This window comes from Callithrix jacchus, chromosome 1 (genome assembly GCF_049354715.1).
Source record: "Callithrix jacchus isolate 240 chromosome 1, calJac240_pri, whole genome shotgun sequence".
NCBI classification, from domain to species: Eukaryota; Metazoa; Chordata; class Mammalia; order Primates; family Cebidae; genus Callithrix; species Callithrix jacchus.
The window spans coordinates 219464216-219478511 of record NC_133502.1 but is presented as its reverse complement, the minus strand read 5'-3'; the positions used below and the strand labels follow the sequence as shown (position 1 = coordinate 219478511).

At 42.5% G+C, this 14296-nt stretch overlaps 1 protein-coding gene across 3 annotated transcripts in view; it reads right to left on the bottom strand.

Moving 5' to 3' along the window:
• Positions 1–9848: 9848 nt before the first annotated feature.
• The window catches only part of LOC128929312 (uncharacterized), a 58031-nt gene continuing 53583 nt past the window's right edge, over positions 9849–14296 (bottom strand). For 2 of the 3 annotated variants that reach the window (XM_078344955.1, XM_078344945.1), the window contains one exon: positions 9849–12783. In XM_078344955.1, coding sequence (XP_078201081.1) covers positions 12739–12783 — 45 coding nt within the window. In that variant the 3' untranslated portion in view covers positions 9849–12738. The remainder of the gene's footprint in view (positions 12784–14296) is intronic. The other variant, XR_013524753.1, reaches the window with a different exon arrangement.

Here is a 14296-nt window from a genome sequence, read left to right as displayed (position 1 = left end):
ATGGGCCCAGTACACTCTTTAAAAAAGTCTCTAAAGGAATTTTTTCATGTTCATTTTTCCTATTGTATTACTCAAAGCTCAAATTAACCAGAAATGTTTTAAATTTCTGCCCTTTACTTCTTCTTTCTGCTGCCATCTGAGCTGATTTTTAGAAAAATAAGTGCATGCAAGACATTCAAAGATTTCCCTGTCCAATCATCCTTAATCCTTATTAAGTCTGTTGACTCCCAGATGTCATGACTTATACTCCCTTCTTTTTTGTGGTTAATATTTTTGTTTTACTAAATCATATCCTCTGAAAACTATCTAAATATGTATTGAGTTCATGCATGGGAATAATTTTATTAAATTTAGTTTGTTTTTGTTTTTAGAAGTATAGCATTCTTAGTTGAACAACCAACTCACTCAGAAATTTGTAATATTGTTTTCTAGAACATACTGACCTTATAAAATCAGAAAAAAATCTTGATTTCAATCATGTATTTGTGTTCCTATAAGTTGTTTAGCTTCTTTCATTTTACCCTGATGATTTATGTGATATTACTGTCAGAGGTGTTTGAACCAGAGAAACTCTATCTTGAATAGGGAATAGGTAAAATAAGGCTGAGATTTGCTGGGCTGCATTATCAGTTGATGAGACAAGAGGTCAGCAAAAGATACAGGTCACAAAGACCTTGCTGATAAAACAGTTTTCAGTAAAGAAACCAGCCAAAACCCACCAAAACCAAGATGGTGATGAAAGTGACCACTAGTTGCCTCGATGCTGATAATTCAGTAATTATAATGCATTAGCATCCTGAAAGACACTCCCATCAGCACCATGACTGTTTACAAAATGTCATGGCAACATCAGGAAGTTACTTCCTATGTCTAAAAAAAAGGGAGGAACTCTCAGTTCCAGAAATTGCCCACCACTTTCCCGGTAAACTCATGAATAATCCACCTCTTCAGTGTATAATCACTAAATAACTCTAAGTATACTCCGTGTAGCAGCCCGTGCTGCTGCTCTCCCTATGGAGTAGCCATTCTTTATTCCTTTGCTCTTTAATAAATTTGCTTTCAATTTACTCTATGGATTCACCCTGATTTATTTGTTGTGCGATATCCAAGAATGCTCTCTTGGGGTCTGGATCGAGACCCCTTTCTTGTAATATTCTGATCATGTTACAAGTCAGATCATGTAACCTGTAACAGATTTGTGTTTGTTTCTTGTTCTCCCCTTTTTTTGTCTCAAAAATCCCATTTATTCTTTTCACTATAAGTAAGTTATGCAGAAATAATATTTTACAATTACTTATTTTTTTAGATTTGAAAAAATACTCTTTCTGTAGTTTTGTGAGAATAAGAAGTTAAAGTCTCTTTAATCATTTTAACAGAGTACAGGATGCTTTTAAAATTTCATTATATAACACAAATATGAGCAACATCTTTAATTTTATTTCTTTAACTCTTTCTATAACCTTAAAAAATTATTAAATCATATGTTCCAGACACAGGAAAAATTACTGTATTATGGAAAAAGTACTTTTTTTCAAATGAAGAAATGTATGTAATATAATGATTATGAAACCTATCAATTTTTCCTTTTTCTTTCTTCCAAAATAACTTAAAATTATACATGATACATATAAATCATACATACATATGTTCACATACATACATTTATACATATATAAATAGTGCCTATTTCTGTTTTACAAACAGCCTCAAAATTTCATGACTTAAATGATGATGATTGAGTATTCCCTGCCATTTTGTGAATTGGCTGCATGATGCTCTGGTAATCTTGCTTAACCTAAGATTAGGGAGCTTAGGGAACCTATTATTTTAGTGTTCTATTAATTAAAATGTGCATGTTATGTGATGCCACAACCCTGTATATGAGAATTTACACGGAAGAAAAATAAAAAATGCATTAAAGTTATGTGAGTGCAAGAAAATATATAACAATCTGTTTCTGAGAAACAAAACCAGGTTATAGGACCATATGATCTTATTTCTATAAAACTGTACACAGAAAGAGGTGCATAGAAGAAAGTCTGTAGGCTACTAACCAAGTTATCTATGTCCTGGAGATGGGATTTACTATTTATTTTCTAGTTTTGTATTGATTTGCTAATAGTTCCTGCGTTGTTTGCTAATGGGGAAAAATAAAGCCATTTATTTTTTTAAAACGTGTCAACTAATTGTAAAGGAAGGAGTGCTGATGGAGTCAGATCTGCTTGTAGCTGGTATCCATGAACAAATGACTTCATACTTGCTGACCTTAGGTTTTCTCATTTGTAAAATGTGCGTATTCGACACTGTGCTCATGTTTAACACAAATATTTAAAAAATCAGTGTCAGAACCACTCTATTGTATTTTCTTTTTATTTATTTATTTTATTTTAGGTGTATACTATATCCAGCATTTCTCCCCATGTTAGCCCTCCCCACCCTCCGTGCCCTTCACTGTCCCTCCCCTACACCCCACAACTGCCCCCAGTGTGTGATGCTCCTCTCCGAGTCCACATGTTCTCATTGTTCAACACCCACTGACAAGTGAGAACATGTAGTGTTTGGTTTTCTATTCTTGTGTCAGTTTGCTGAGAATAATGGCTTCCAGATTCACCAGGGTCCCTACAAAGGACACAAACTCATTTTTTATGGCAGGGTAGTATTCCATGGTGCATATGTACCACAATTTTCTTTGTGTAGTCTATCATTGATGGGTGTTTGGGTTACTTCCAGGTCTTTGCTATTATACACAGGGTTGCAATGAACAGATGTGTGCATGTGTCTTGATAGTAGAACGATTTATAGTTCTTTGGGCATATACCCAGTAATGTGATTGCTGGGTCAAATGGAATTTCTATTTCTAGATCCTTGAAAAATCGCCACACTGTCTTCAACAATGGTTGAACTAATTTACACTCCCACCAACAGTGTAAAACTGTTCCCATTTTGCCACATCCTCTCCAGCATCTGTTGTCCTCAGAATTTTTAGTGATCACCATTCTAACTGGCATGTGATGATATCTCAGTGTGGTTTTGATTTGCATTTCTCTAATGACCAGTGATGATGAGCATTTTTTCATATGTTTGTTGGCCTGATGAATGTCCTCTTTTGAAAAGTGTCTGTTCATATCTTTTGCCCATTTTTAAATGGGCTTCTCTGTTTTTTCTTGTATATCTGTTTTAGTTCTTTGTAGATTCTGGATATTAGCCCTTTGGCTATGATTATAGCCAGGTGAAAACAATGACGAAGATAAAAAGTACAAAGACAGGAGAAAGGTTCGAAGGAGTACAACCAACAGGACTTGCAAGTAAGCAGATCTGGTGCCAAAGGTCAGAAAAAAACCAAAGACTGCCAGGTCTCCAGCTGGTGAGGCCAGATATGGTACATAAAAGTGCTGGCAGATGGAGGGGGAGTGCATTCCACCACAGAGTCAGCCCACACACTCTGGCTGCAAAGGGCCAGGAACCATGTGTCTACAGTTTGCTGCCTGAATTTGGACAACTCAGTCTCACTGCCTGTCTTCACAGTTTCAAAACAAAGCCTAAACAAACCCTTCTCTGGCTTGTTTTACTTATTTATTTATTTATTTATTTTTCTAGAGGCAGAGATTTTCTATTACCCAGGATGGAGTGCAGTGGTGTGATCTTGGATCACTGCAACCTCCAACCCTGGGATCTAGTGATTCTTTTTGCCTCAGCTTTCCAAGTAGCTGGGATTACAAGCTCCCGCCACCATGTCTGGCTAATTTTTTTTTATACTAAAGATAAGGTTTCACCACGTTGGCCAGGCTAATCTCAAATTACTAACCTCAGGTGATCAACTATCCTCAGCCTTCCAATGTGTTAGGATTAAAGGTGTGAGCCACTGTGCCCGAACTCCAGCTTGTTTTAGGAATCCAGTAACATCACTATGTTTAACAATTGGCTTAGATATTGAGAAGCAGCGGATGTAAACTTTTAATGAATTTTGTGCATAAGTAAATTATACCAAAGTAAGCAAATTCCATGAAGCTGAGAATGATGTCTTCTGGCTTTGCTACCTGGTAACTCCTTTAGTGCACTGTGCTCACTGACAAGCATCATAGAGAACAGGGACAAAAAAACTGGGTGGGAGCACAGGGACACAGGCATGGTGACATCCATCCCTGCCTTGCCCCCATCCCATCCACCCCTTTCTATAATACAATCATTTGATAATGGTTTCCCATATGTAAAATATTTGCCTGGTTCCATCACAGAGAGACACTTGATGTTCAAATTAACTGAGGAAGAAGCTATTCACATGCCAAGCAGAAACTTTAAAAAAATCTCTGAATTAGCTGTGTTCTTGAAGTAAAACCAACTTAAGGGATTGAGTGTGTATCCAGGCAAGCCTGCTTGGCTTCTTGGCTTTCTGTGCTCCCCATTTCTTCCTCCTCTCAGAGCATGGATTCTATTTTCAAACCTGGGAAAAGAGGTCCTCAAGGTGGGAGGTGAAGACAGGAGGATAAAAAATCATGAGTTCAAGACCAGCCTTGTCAATATAGTGAGATCTTGTCTCTAGAAAATAAAAATTAATCGGCTGATTCTGGCGGTGCCTGCCTGTGGTCCCAGCTCCTCAGGATGCTGAGGCATCACTTGAGCCCAGGAATTGGAAGCTGCAGTGAGCTGTAATCATGCCACTGCACTCCAGCCTGTGTGGCAGAGCAAGACCCTGTCTAAAAACAACAAAAAGGCAGGCTCAGTGGCTCACACCTGTAATCCCAGCACATTGGGGGACTGAGGCAGGAAGATCTCTTGGGGCCAGGAGTTTGAGACCAGCCTGGGAAACATAGTGTGACCGTGTCTTTATATATTAAAAAAAAAGGCTGGACACAGTGGCTCAGTCATGTAATCTTAGCACTTTGGGAGGTAAAGACAGGCAGATCACAAGGTAAGCAGTTAAAGGTCAGCATGGTCAACATGGTGAAATGCTGTCTCTACTAAAAATACAAAAATTAGCTAAACACTGTGACACATGCCTGTAATCTCTGCTACTCAGGAGGCTGAGGCAGGAGAATTGCTTGAACTCAGACCTGGGAGGCAGATGTTGCAGTGAGCGGAAATCACACCACTGCACTCCAGCCTGGGCTAGCGAGAGAGATTCTGTCTCAAAGAAAAAAAGGTGTTTGGGAACTTCCACTTCCACAATGTAGACATCCGGTGCTGGAGGACTGTTTTGCATCATAACCAAGACACGTGGCCGGAGAGCCTGTGATGATTATTTGTGTTTGTGCAAACTCTAGAAAAGACAAGCTCCTGGACCAAGAGGCACTCTGTAACTGTATGGAGCAGACACATGAGGAGAGACAGATCATTTTCTCCTGCACTAAAGAAATGAACCAAGATGTTGATTTTGAAGAGCCAACACTTTCCCAAGAAGCCTCCACAGTGTGACCTCACAGGGCCTCCACCAGCATTGAGTCAGAATTAAGGCCTCCAAGGCTGGGCCATATTCTTGCAGAGGCCCTGCTCAAAACTTGGCCTCAAGTGATCAAAAGATGTTGATTTGGCAGCTCCTCACCAGACGTCCTGCTCCCACTCTTGCTTTTCCATACCCAGTCTCTTCATAAGCAGCTGGAATTTTTTGGTGTTTCTGTTTTGTTGTGTTTTTCTTTGTGAGAGAGTCTCTCTGTCACCCAGGCTGAAGTGCAGTGGTGTGATCTCTGCTTACTGCAACCTCCATCTTATGGGTTAAAGCAATTCTCATGCCTTAGCCTCCCAAGTAGCTGGGATTACAGGCACCTGCTACCATGCCTAGATAATTTTTTAGTAGAGGCAGGTTTCACCATGTTGGCCAGGCTGGTCTTGAACTGTTGACCTCAGGTAATCCACCTGCCTTGGCCTCCCAAAGTGCTGGGATTACAGGCATAAGTCACCATGCCAGGCCTCTTTTAGCTATTTTTAATATACACTAAATTACTGTTTACCATTGTCACTCTGTTTTACTATCAACTACTGCATCTTATTCTTTCTAACTGTATTTTTGTACCCATTAATTATTCCTGTGCACTCCCTCCAGCCCACCACCCTCCCCAGCCTACGGTAACCATCATTCTACCTCTATCTCCATGAGTTCAATTGTTTTTATTTTTAGCACCCACAAACGACTGGGAGCCTGCAAAATTTGTCTTTCTGCATCTGGCTTATTTTAGTTAACAAAGTGATCTCCAGTTCTACACTTGTTGTTGCAAATAACAGATTCTATTCTTTTTAATGGCTGAATAATATTCCATTGTGAGTATGTACCACATTTTCTTTATCCATTCACCTGTTGAGGGACACTTAGATTGCTTCCAAATCTTGGCTATTGTGAATAGTATTGCAATAAATATAGAGATGTAGATATTTCTTTGATATGCTGATTTTCTTTCTTTTGGGTTTATACCCAGCAGTAGGATTCCAATGCCATATAAAAGCTCTCTTTTTAGTTCTTCGGGACCCTCCAAACCATTCTCCACTGTGGCGGCACTAATCTACATTCCCACCAACAGTGTACTAGGGTTCCCTTTTCTCCACACTCTAATTAGCAACTGTTGTTGCCTGTCTTTTAGCTGTGGGATGATAGCTCATTGTAGTTTTAATTGGCATTTCTCTGATGATCAATGATGTTGAGGACCTTTCCATATACACACTTGCCATTTATAGATCTTCTTTTGATAAATGTCTAGTGTGATCTTTTGCACATTTTAAATGAGATTATGAGAGCTTTTTTTCCTATTTACTTTTCCCCTGAGCTCCTTATATACTCTGGTTTGTAATCCCTCGTCAGATGGATTCAGGATTGGGTTTTGTCTTTATTTTACACCCAATTCTAAACCATTAAATGCTGTCAAGTGGAGAAGTGACCTAATATTTATATTGGAAGATGACTTTGTGTGTTTGCTATCTATTGCTGTGTAACAGACCAGCCTGGCATGGTGGCTCACACCTGTAATCCCAGCACTTTGGGAAGCTGAGGCAGGTGGATCACAAGGTCAGGAGTTTGAGACCAGCCTGGCCAACATTATAAACCCTGTCTTTACTAAAAATACAGAACTTAGCCAGGTGTGGAAGCACATACCTGTAATCCTAGCTACTCAGGAGGCTGAGACAGCAGAATTACTTGAACTCGAGGCAGAGGTTGCAGTGAGCTGAGATCCTGCCACTGCACTCCAGCCTAGGGGACAAAGTGAGAGAGTGAGACTCTGTCTTAGAAAACAAACAAGAAAAAAAAAACACCCAAGGCCTAAAGTTACAATGATGTTTATTAGTCTTCTCACAAATCTGGAGGCTGACTAGACTAACTTAGGCAGTTCTGGCTCAGGATGTAGTTGCCTTCAAACAGTATGGAGTTAGAAGTGTCAAAGGTTTCCTTGCTCAAATATCTCCTGGTTAATGTGCGCTGTCAGCCAGGGCTTAGCTGGGGCTACCTGGTGGAATACCCACACATAACCTCCCTGCATGGCCTGGGCTTTCTCACAAAATGGTGAATGGGATCTAAGTGCACACCTCCCAGGAAGGAGAGCCAAGTGGAAACAGTATCATCTTTTAAGACCTAACTTTGGCAGGTCATGAGCAGCACCTCTACTGTATTCTACTTACAGAAGCAGTGGTCTAAGCTCGTTTTCAAGGAAAGAGAAACTGAATTCTATCTCTCCATGACAAGTGCAAAAAAAATGGGCAGACAACTATTAACAATAGTGAAGAGATGAAATCAACCTAAGTTTTCTGTCATCAATAGAGAAAAGAATAAAGAAAATGTGAGGGCCGGGTGTGGTGGCTCACGCCTGTAATCCTAGCAATTTGGAAGGCCAAGGGGGGTGGATCACCTGTGGTCAAAAGTTTGAGACCAGACTGGCAAACATGGTGAAACCTGTCTCTAACAAAAATACAAAAATTAGCAGGATGTTGTGGTGCACACCTGCAATCCCAGCTACTTTGGGAGGCTGAGGCAGGAGAATGACTTGAACTTGGGAGGTAAGGGTTGCAGTGAGCTGAGATTGCACCACTGCACTCCAGGCTGGGCGACAGAATGAGACTCCATCTCAAAAAATAAAAGATAAAAGTGAATCAGAGAATGAAATAACTACATTAAAGCAACTAAAAAAATTATGGAAATTAGAGAGAGTAGTCTAACACTGGGTTGTCAATAGGTGTTATGGAAAGCCTAGGCAATATAGAAAAACCCCATCTCTAAAAAAGTAACAAAATTCGCCAGGTGTGGTTGTGCACACCTGTAGTCAGAGCTACGACGGAGGCTGAGGCAGGAAGATTTTTTAAGCCCAGGTGTTTAAGGCTGCACTGAGCTATGATTACACCACTTTGTTCTAGAACCTGGGTGACAGAGCAAGGCATTGTCTTGAAAGAAAGAAAGAAATGTAAGAATGGAGGGAGTAAAAAAAGAAGAAAGGGAAGGAGTGAGGGAGGGAAAAAAAAAGAGAGAAAGGAAGGAAGGGAGGGAGGGAGGAAGAAGAGAAGGAATGGAAAGAGGAAGAAAAGGGAGCGAGGGAGAGAAGAGAGAGTGAAAAAGAAAGAAGGAAATGAAGAAATGCAGAGATAGAGAAGTACATAATCAGTGGTCAAAAGGCACACCATATATCTGGAAAAACTAATACAGAATGACTGACCTAGAGCCAACCCTGTCTAAGCTACCGAACTTCAATGATAAAAAAAAAAATACTCCACTGGCCTGTCGGCAGAAAAATATAACGCACATGTGAGAAGAACCTCCAGCCAGCCTCAGACCTTCCCATAGCCCCAGCCAGAACCAGATGACGATAGAGTCAGAACTTAAAGAACTAAAGAAAAATTAATCAAGAATATTCTCTCAAGAGAGATGTCAACCAAGTATACAAGCATTAAACAGAAACTATCAAAGCAATTTCAAAAATACAGCAGTTGTGGGTGAAGATAGAAACTGCAGATTAAAAAGAATCACGACACATTTATCTTTTTCATAATTTTAATGAATGTTGAATGAAAAGGTATCACTTGCACATAGGCATTTATCTGAAGTTCAGAAATTCTCCCACCTTACTTTAGTTTCTTCAGCTTCTGTTGTATCGGGAAAATGAAACATATATATTTAAACTAAACACAAACAAAATATGTAGTTATTTTTTATCAATTGATCTATTCATCTAACTCCCTATTTGTACAAAAAGAGTTTTGAATTAATTATCACATTTTTGTGAGTCAGTCTCACTCTGTTACCCAGGCTGGAGTGGAATGGTACCATCTCGGCTCACTGCAACCTCTGCCTCCTGGGCTCAGGTGGTTTTTATCCCTCAGCCTCTCAAGTAGCTGGGGTTACAGGCGCCCACAACGATGCCTGGATAACTTTGGAATTTTTAGTAGAGTGTTTCACCATGTTGGCCAGGCAGGTCTCAAACTCCCGACTTCAAGTGATCCACCCACCTTGGCCTCCCAAACTGCTGAGATTGCAGGCATGAGATACAGCACCCAGCCATATCACCTAATGTTGAGTTATTTTTTGGTAAATGAAAATTTCATGATTTGCTACTTCTCTCTCTCTCTCTCTCAACAGGGTCTCACTCTGTTTCCAAGGCAGAAACCTCAAACTCCTGGGTTCTAGTGATCCACTACCTCACCCTCCTGAGTAGCTAGCACTGCAGGTGCTCATTACCATAACTGGTTTATAATTTTTTATAGAGACGGGATCTTGCTATGTTGCTCATGCTTGTCTTGAACTCCTGAGTTCAAGTGATTGGCCCACCTCACCCTCCCAAATTGTTAAAATTATAGGCATGAGCCACCATGCCCAGCCTCTTTGTACTTTTCTATAGGACTTATATTTCTTTATAATAATTACAATTTTTTTAAGCCATCATTATTCTAAGCTTTTCAAAATTAAGTACTAATTAAGAATGTGCTACAGAAAGTAGTATTTATTCAGCACCTATTATATACGAGATATTTTGCCTATAGTGGACCACCTAATTGACATATCAAGGCAGAAATTATAATTTTATTTTCTGGGAGAGAAAATTGACACAATTATTTCTTAACTCTAGAGTTACAGTTACACAGCTTCTGCCAAAACAAGTGCCCATCCGAACAGCCTACACTTTCTGCTTTTATCAAATTCAACCCCCTACTTCTGTCTCCCCATCTGTGTACAAGAATGTATGCATGCATGCATGCATCCACAAGCACATGTGCGCGCACACACACACACACACTCCTGCAATATTTCATCTGCCTAGGCCAGGAAATTGTCATAACAAACCAAATGCAATAACTATTTCCTTACAAAAGCTGTTATTCCATATCGCTAAGATTTGGAAAATAGTTTCTGATTCCACACTGATGAGGGTTACAATGAGGTTTCAAGAGAAGTAAGAATTACAAAGCAACCTAATGAATGCAAAAGGGCATGATGTTCAGATACATCAAGCCCTTTGAGATGCTCCACTGGAAGGTCGAGCTGCCAAGTACAATTGACTCATGGTCATCCTGGTCCATGGTCATGAATAATGATACTTTGTACTTCTTTCTTATTTGTGCTAAGGGTCATTTCAAAAGCTGGAAGAAGCTTATCAATTTCTGGGTATGCAAATATCTCTTTCACAATGTTTATGGTGGGTGTGTGTGCAGGCTATGAAAAGATATACACACAAATATTCACATATAAATATATAAATATATACACACATATCTACATGTGTTTATAGTACACTAAAAGGTAAATCCTTAATGATCCATAAAGAGAAAATGGCAGACCAGGTGTAGTGCCTCACACTTGCAATCCCAGCACAGTGGGAGGTTGAGTGGGGAGGATCAGTTGAGCCCAAGAGTTTGAAGCTGGGTGAGACCCTGTGTCTACACAAATATAAAAATTAGATGGGCATGGCAGCTCTCCCATCTACTCAGAAGGCCAAGGTGGGAGGATCACTTAAGCCAAGAAGGCAGGAGTTGCAGTGAGCCGAGATCACACCACTGCACTTCAGCCTGAATGACAAAGCAGTAACTTGTCTCAAAAAAGAAAGAAAAAAATTGATATCCCAGAAAACATTAAAATATCTATATATTCACAAATGTATATAACCATAGCATATTAATCAAAAAGTAAATTATTAGTTGTACATGGCAAGCAAAGGACAGGTCATGGATGATGGTTCATGTTTCTAATCTCAGCAGTTTGAGAGGCCCAGGAAAGAGGATTATTGTTGTCCAAGAGTTTAAGACCAGCTTACCTGAAAAACTTGGTGAAACCCCATCTATATTAACAATACAATGTGATATGGCTGGCCCAGAGTTAGAACCTGTACACTGCCGTTTTATAAAAGACAAAACTGTTTCCATTCTCCTCACAATAACTGCTAACCTTGGCCTCTGTAAACTGCTAGTTTACTTTGCAGAATGCAAAGAGGTAAAGCTGCATACCTTCTCTTATCTGTAACTGCCAGAATTGCTGGCCTTTGTTTACCGGTAATGACCAGAGTAAGCACCCCCAGATAATTCCATCCTGATGCAAAGTAACTAGAAAATCTGTGGACCCCACACCTGCCCAAATAATGTTTAGAAACTAATGTTTATCTTGACTTCTGTAAACCACTTAAGTGGCAATTGGAATGACAAAAGTCGCCTGGCCCTTGGACTGTCCAGAGCCCCATCACCCTCCGCTCTGCCCACGAGGTGATTTACAGCCCCCAAAATGTCTGAAGACTTTCATCCCATCCCCACTCCTCACCCCCACTCCCAAGGTGGTTTTGCGGGTATAAAAAGGTCTTGTCACCCTTCTTTCTCTGCCACGGGTTGGACAGACGTGAGTCCTCTGTGGTCGCCGGCAATAAACCCTGCAATTTGGCATACTTTTGTCTTGGTGTTTTCTATGCTCGGCCCGATACAACAACAAAAATTAGCCGGTCTTGGCGGCACACACCTATCATCCCAGCTACTCAGGAGGCTGAGGTAGGAGAATCACTTGAACCCAGGAGGCTAAGGCTGCAATGAGCTGAGATCCTGCCACTACACTCTAGACTGGGCAACTGAGTGAGACTCCATCTCAAAAAAAAAAAAAAAAGACCACCCTGAGCAACAGAGAACCAACTTCTCAAACCAAACCAGAATTTAGTCAGAAATGGCAACGTCTGCCTGTAGTCCCAGCTACTGAAGATGATGACTGGGGAAAATCAGTAAAGGCCAAAAGGCCAAGGCTGCAGTGGAGCCATGATCACATGATGACACCCAAGCCTGGGTGACAGAGCAAGAGGATAAAAGTTAACAGGAAAAAATATAAAAAACAAGACCTGAAATGAGCAGCCACCATGTCCAGGGCAAAGACAAACAGACAAAGCAGAGGCTTAATCTGCTCTGAACCCCCAGAAGACAAGAAAAACAATGAGACATTAAATAAAACAGAACACACTGTAAAATGACATAGGCAGAATTTACTACAAATCGGTCAGAAATACACTTTCAAGATTAAAAGTAGACATAGGCATTTAGCCAAGGCACACTGCTAGGAACTAAACACATGAGAGTCCAGGGAAGCTTTGGGATTCTAGATGCAGTTGAGAATCAAAGACATATACAGCTGGATCAAGAAGAGGCCATTATAACGCACGTGCACTGCAGAAAAAGCCACCATGAGAGGAGATGAGACTTGAGTGTCCATTAAGACGCAGGAGAAGAGCCTGAAGAGGCCATCGTGAGGCAGGAACTGAGGTGAAAAAGTCCACGGCAAAACAGAAGTTGCATCTTCAGAGGCAGACATGACTAAGCAGATGGTCTTGGAGACACCAGTGTGTACGAAAGGAAGACCTGCCAAAAGGGTTGAAAAACAGGTATTAAATAAGCCTCAGGAGGCCCACATGAGATAACCTCTAGGCTTTGATAGACGGCTTTGAGGAAAGCACTGTGTCTGTCCGGACCACCGGGAGGCCGAAGGAGGGCCTGAAAAGTCCATATAATGAAGGCTGAGGTGTACAGAATTTACCAAGAGGTGGGAAGAAGCTGGGCCTGTGATGCTTCTTGCAAGGAAAGACTGGGGCTTCCAGACACAACAGGGAGGAAGAGCTGGGCCTAAAGAGGCTGACCTGAAGACATTTTGGGAATAAAGAGGATGCCAGAATGCCAATGCTGGGCCTGGCAGGGCCACTGGGAGGCACCAGCTTGGTCTGATGGGGACACGGGGAGGCTGGGGGAGGGCCTGAAAATAAAGGCTGCCACAGAGGCAGGAGCTAAGCCTGAGCAGTGGCCACAGTAATGCCACAAGCTGGGCCTGGAGGGTCCATTGAAAAGTGGAGGCCGGGCCCGGAGGGGCCTGGCAAAGGCAGGAGCCGGACCTAAGGAGGCCGGGCCCGGAGAGGAAGCTTCGGGCCTGGATAAGCCGCCAGGAGGCAGGAGCTGGCCCAGGAGAGTCCATGATAGGCGAGCTCAGCTGAGGAAGGCCGCTGCGAGGGAGAACCTGGGCCTAGACTAGAGGCCAGCGTGAGGTGAAAGCTGGGTCCGGAGAGTTTTGTCACAGGCATGAGCTGGGCCTCAATGAATCAGTGTCAGGGAGGAACTAGGCCTGTGGACACAGCCGGGATGCAGGCAAGCAGGCAGTATCTTGGCCTGGGGAAGCCACCAGCAGGCAGCAACTGGGGCTGGGGAGGCTGCGGGAAGTCCAGAGCTGGCCTGGAGCAGCCAACATCAGGCGGTAGCAGGGTCTGTCAAGGCCACCAGGAGGCAGAATGGCAGCCTAGAAAGCCCCACTTGAGAACACTTTGGGCTGACAGATGAAAGGCCGCGGGAAGCTGGCCAGGGGCCGAGCCAAAAGAAGCTGCCAGAAGGCAGGACGGGCCGGTAGACAGGGCCAGGAGGAGGATCCGGATCTGGGGAGTCCCCCAGAGAGGAGGCATACGCTGGACCTCCCGAAGAGGCTGACAGGAGGCAAAAGCTGGGCCCACGGGGCCTTTGGGAGGCAGAAGCTCGACTTGGAGGGGCCAACCTGATGAAGTTTTGTGCACATGAGGAGACGCCAGGAGGGCAGGAGCTGGGTCTGGAGAGGCTGAATTCAGGACCCAATACTGGGCCTCCCATGGCCAGCAGGAAAAGGCAACAAGAGCCGGGCTGGCAGAAGCCGACTTGGGAATGTCTGGGGCCTGGAGATGCCCTGGGAGGGCAGGAGCTGAGCTCGGAGAGGCCACTAATGAGGCATGAGCCGGGTGGGCCTGGAGAGCCTGAGTCGATAGTCTGAGCTTTCGGGCCTACAAAGGCCATCGGGAGCTGGGCAGGAGCCAAGTCCACAGAGGTTGCTGCAAGAAAAATTCGCATGTTGGGCCTGTAGATG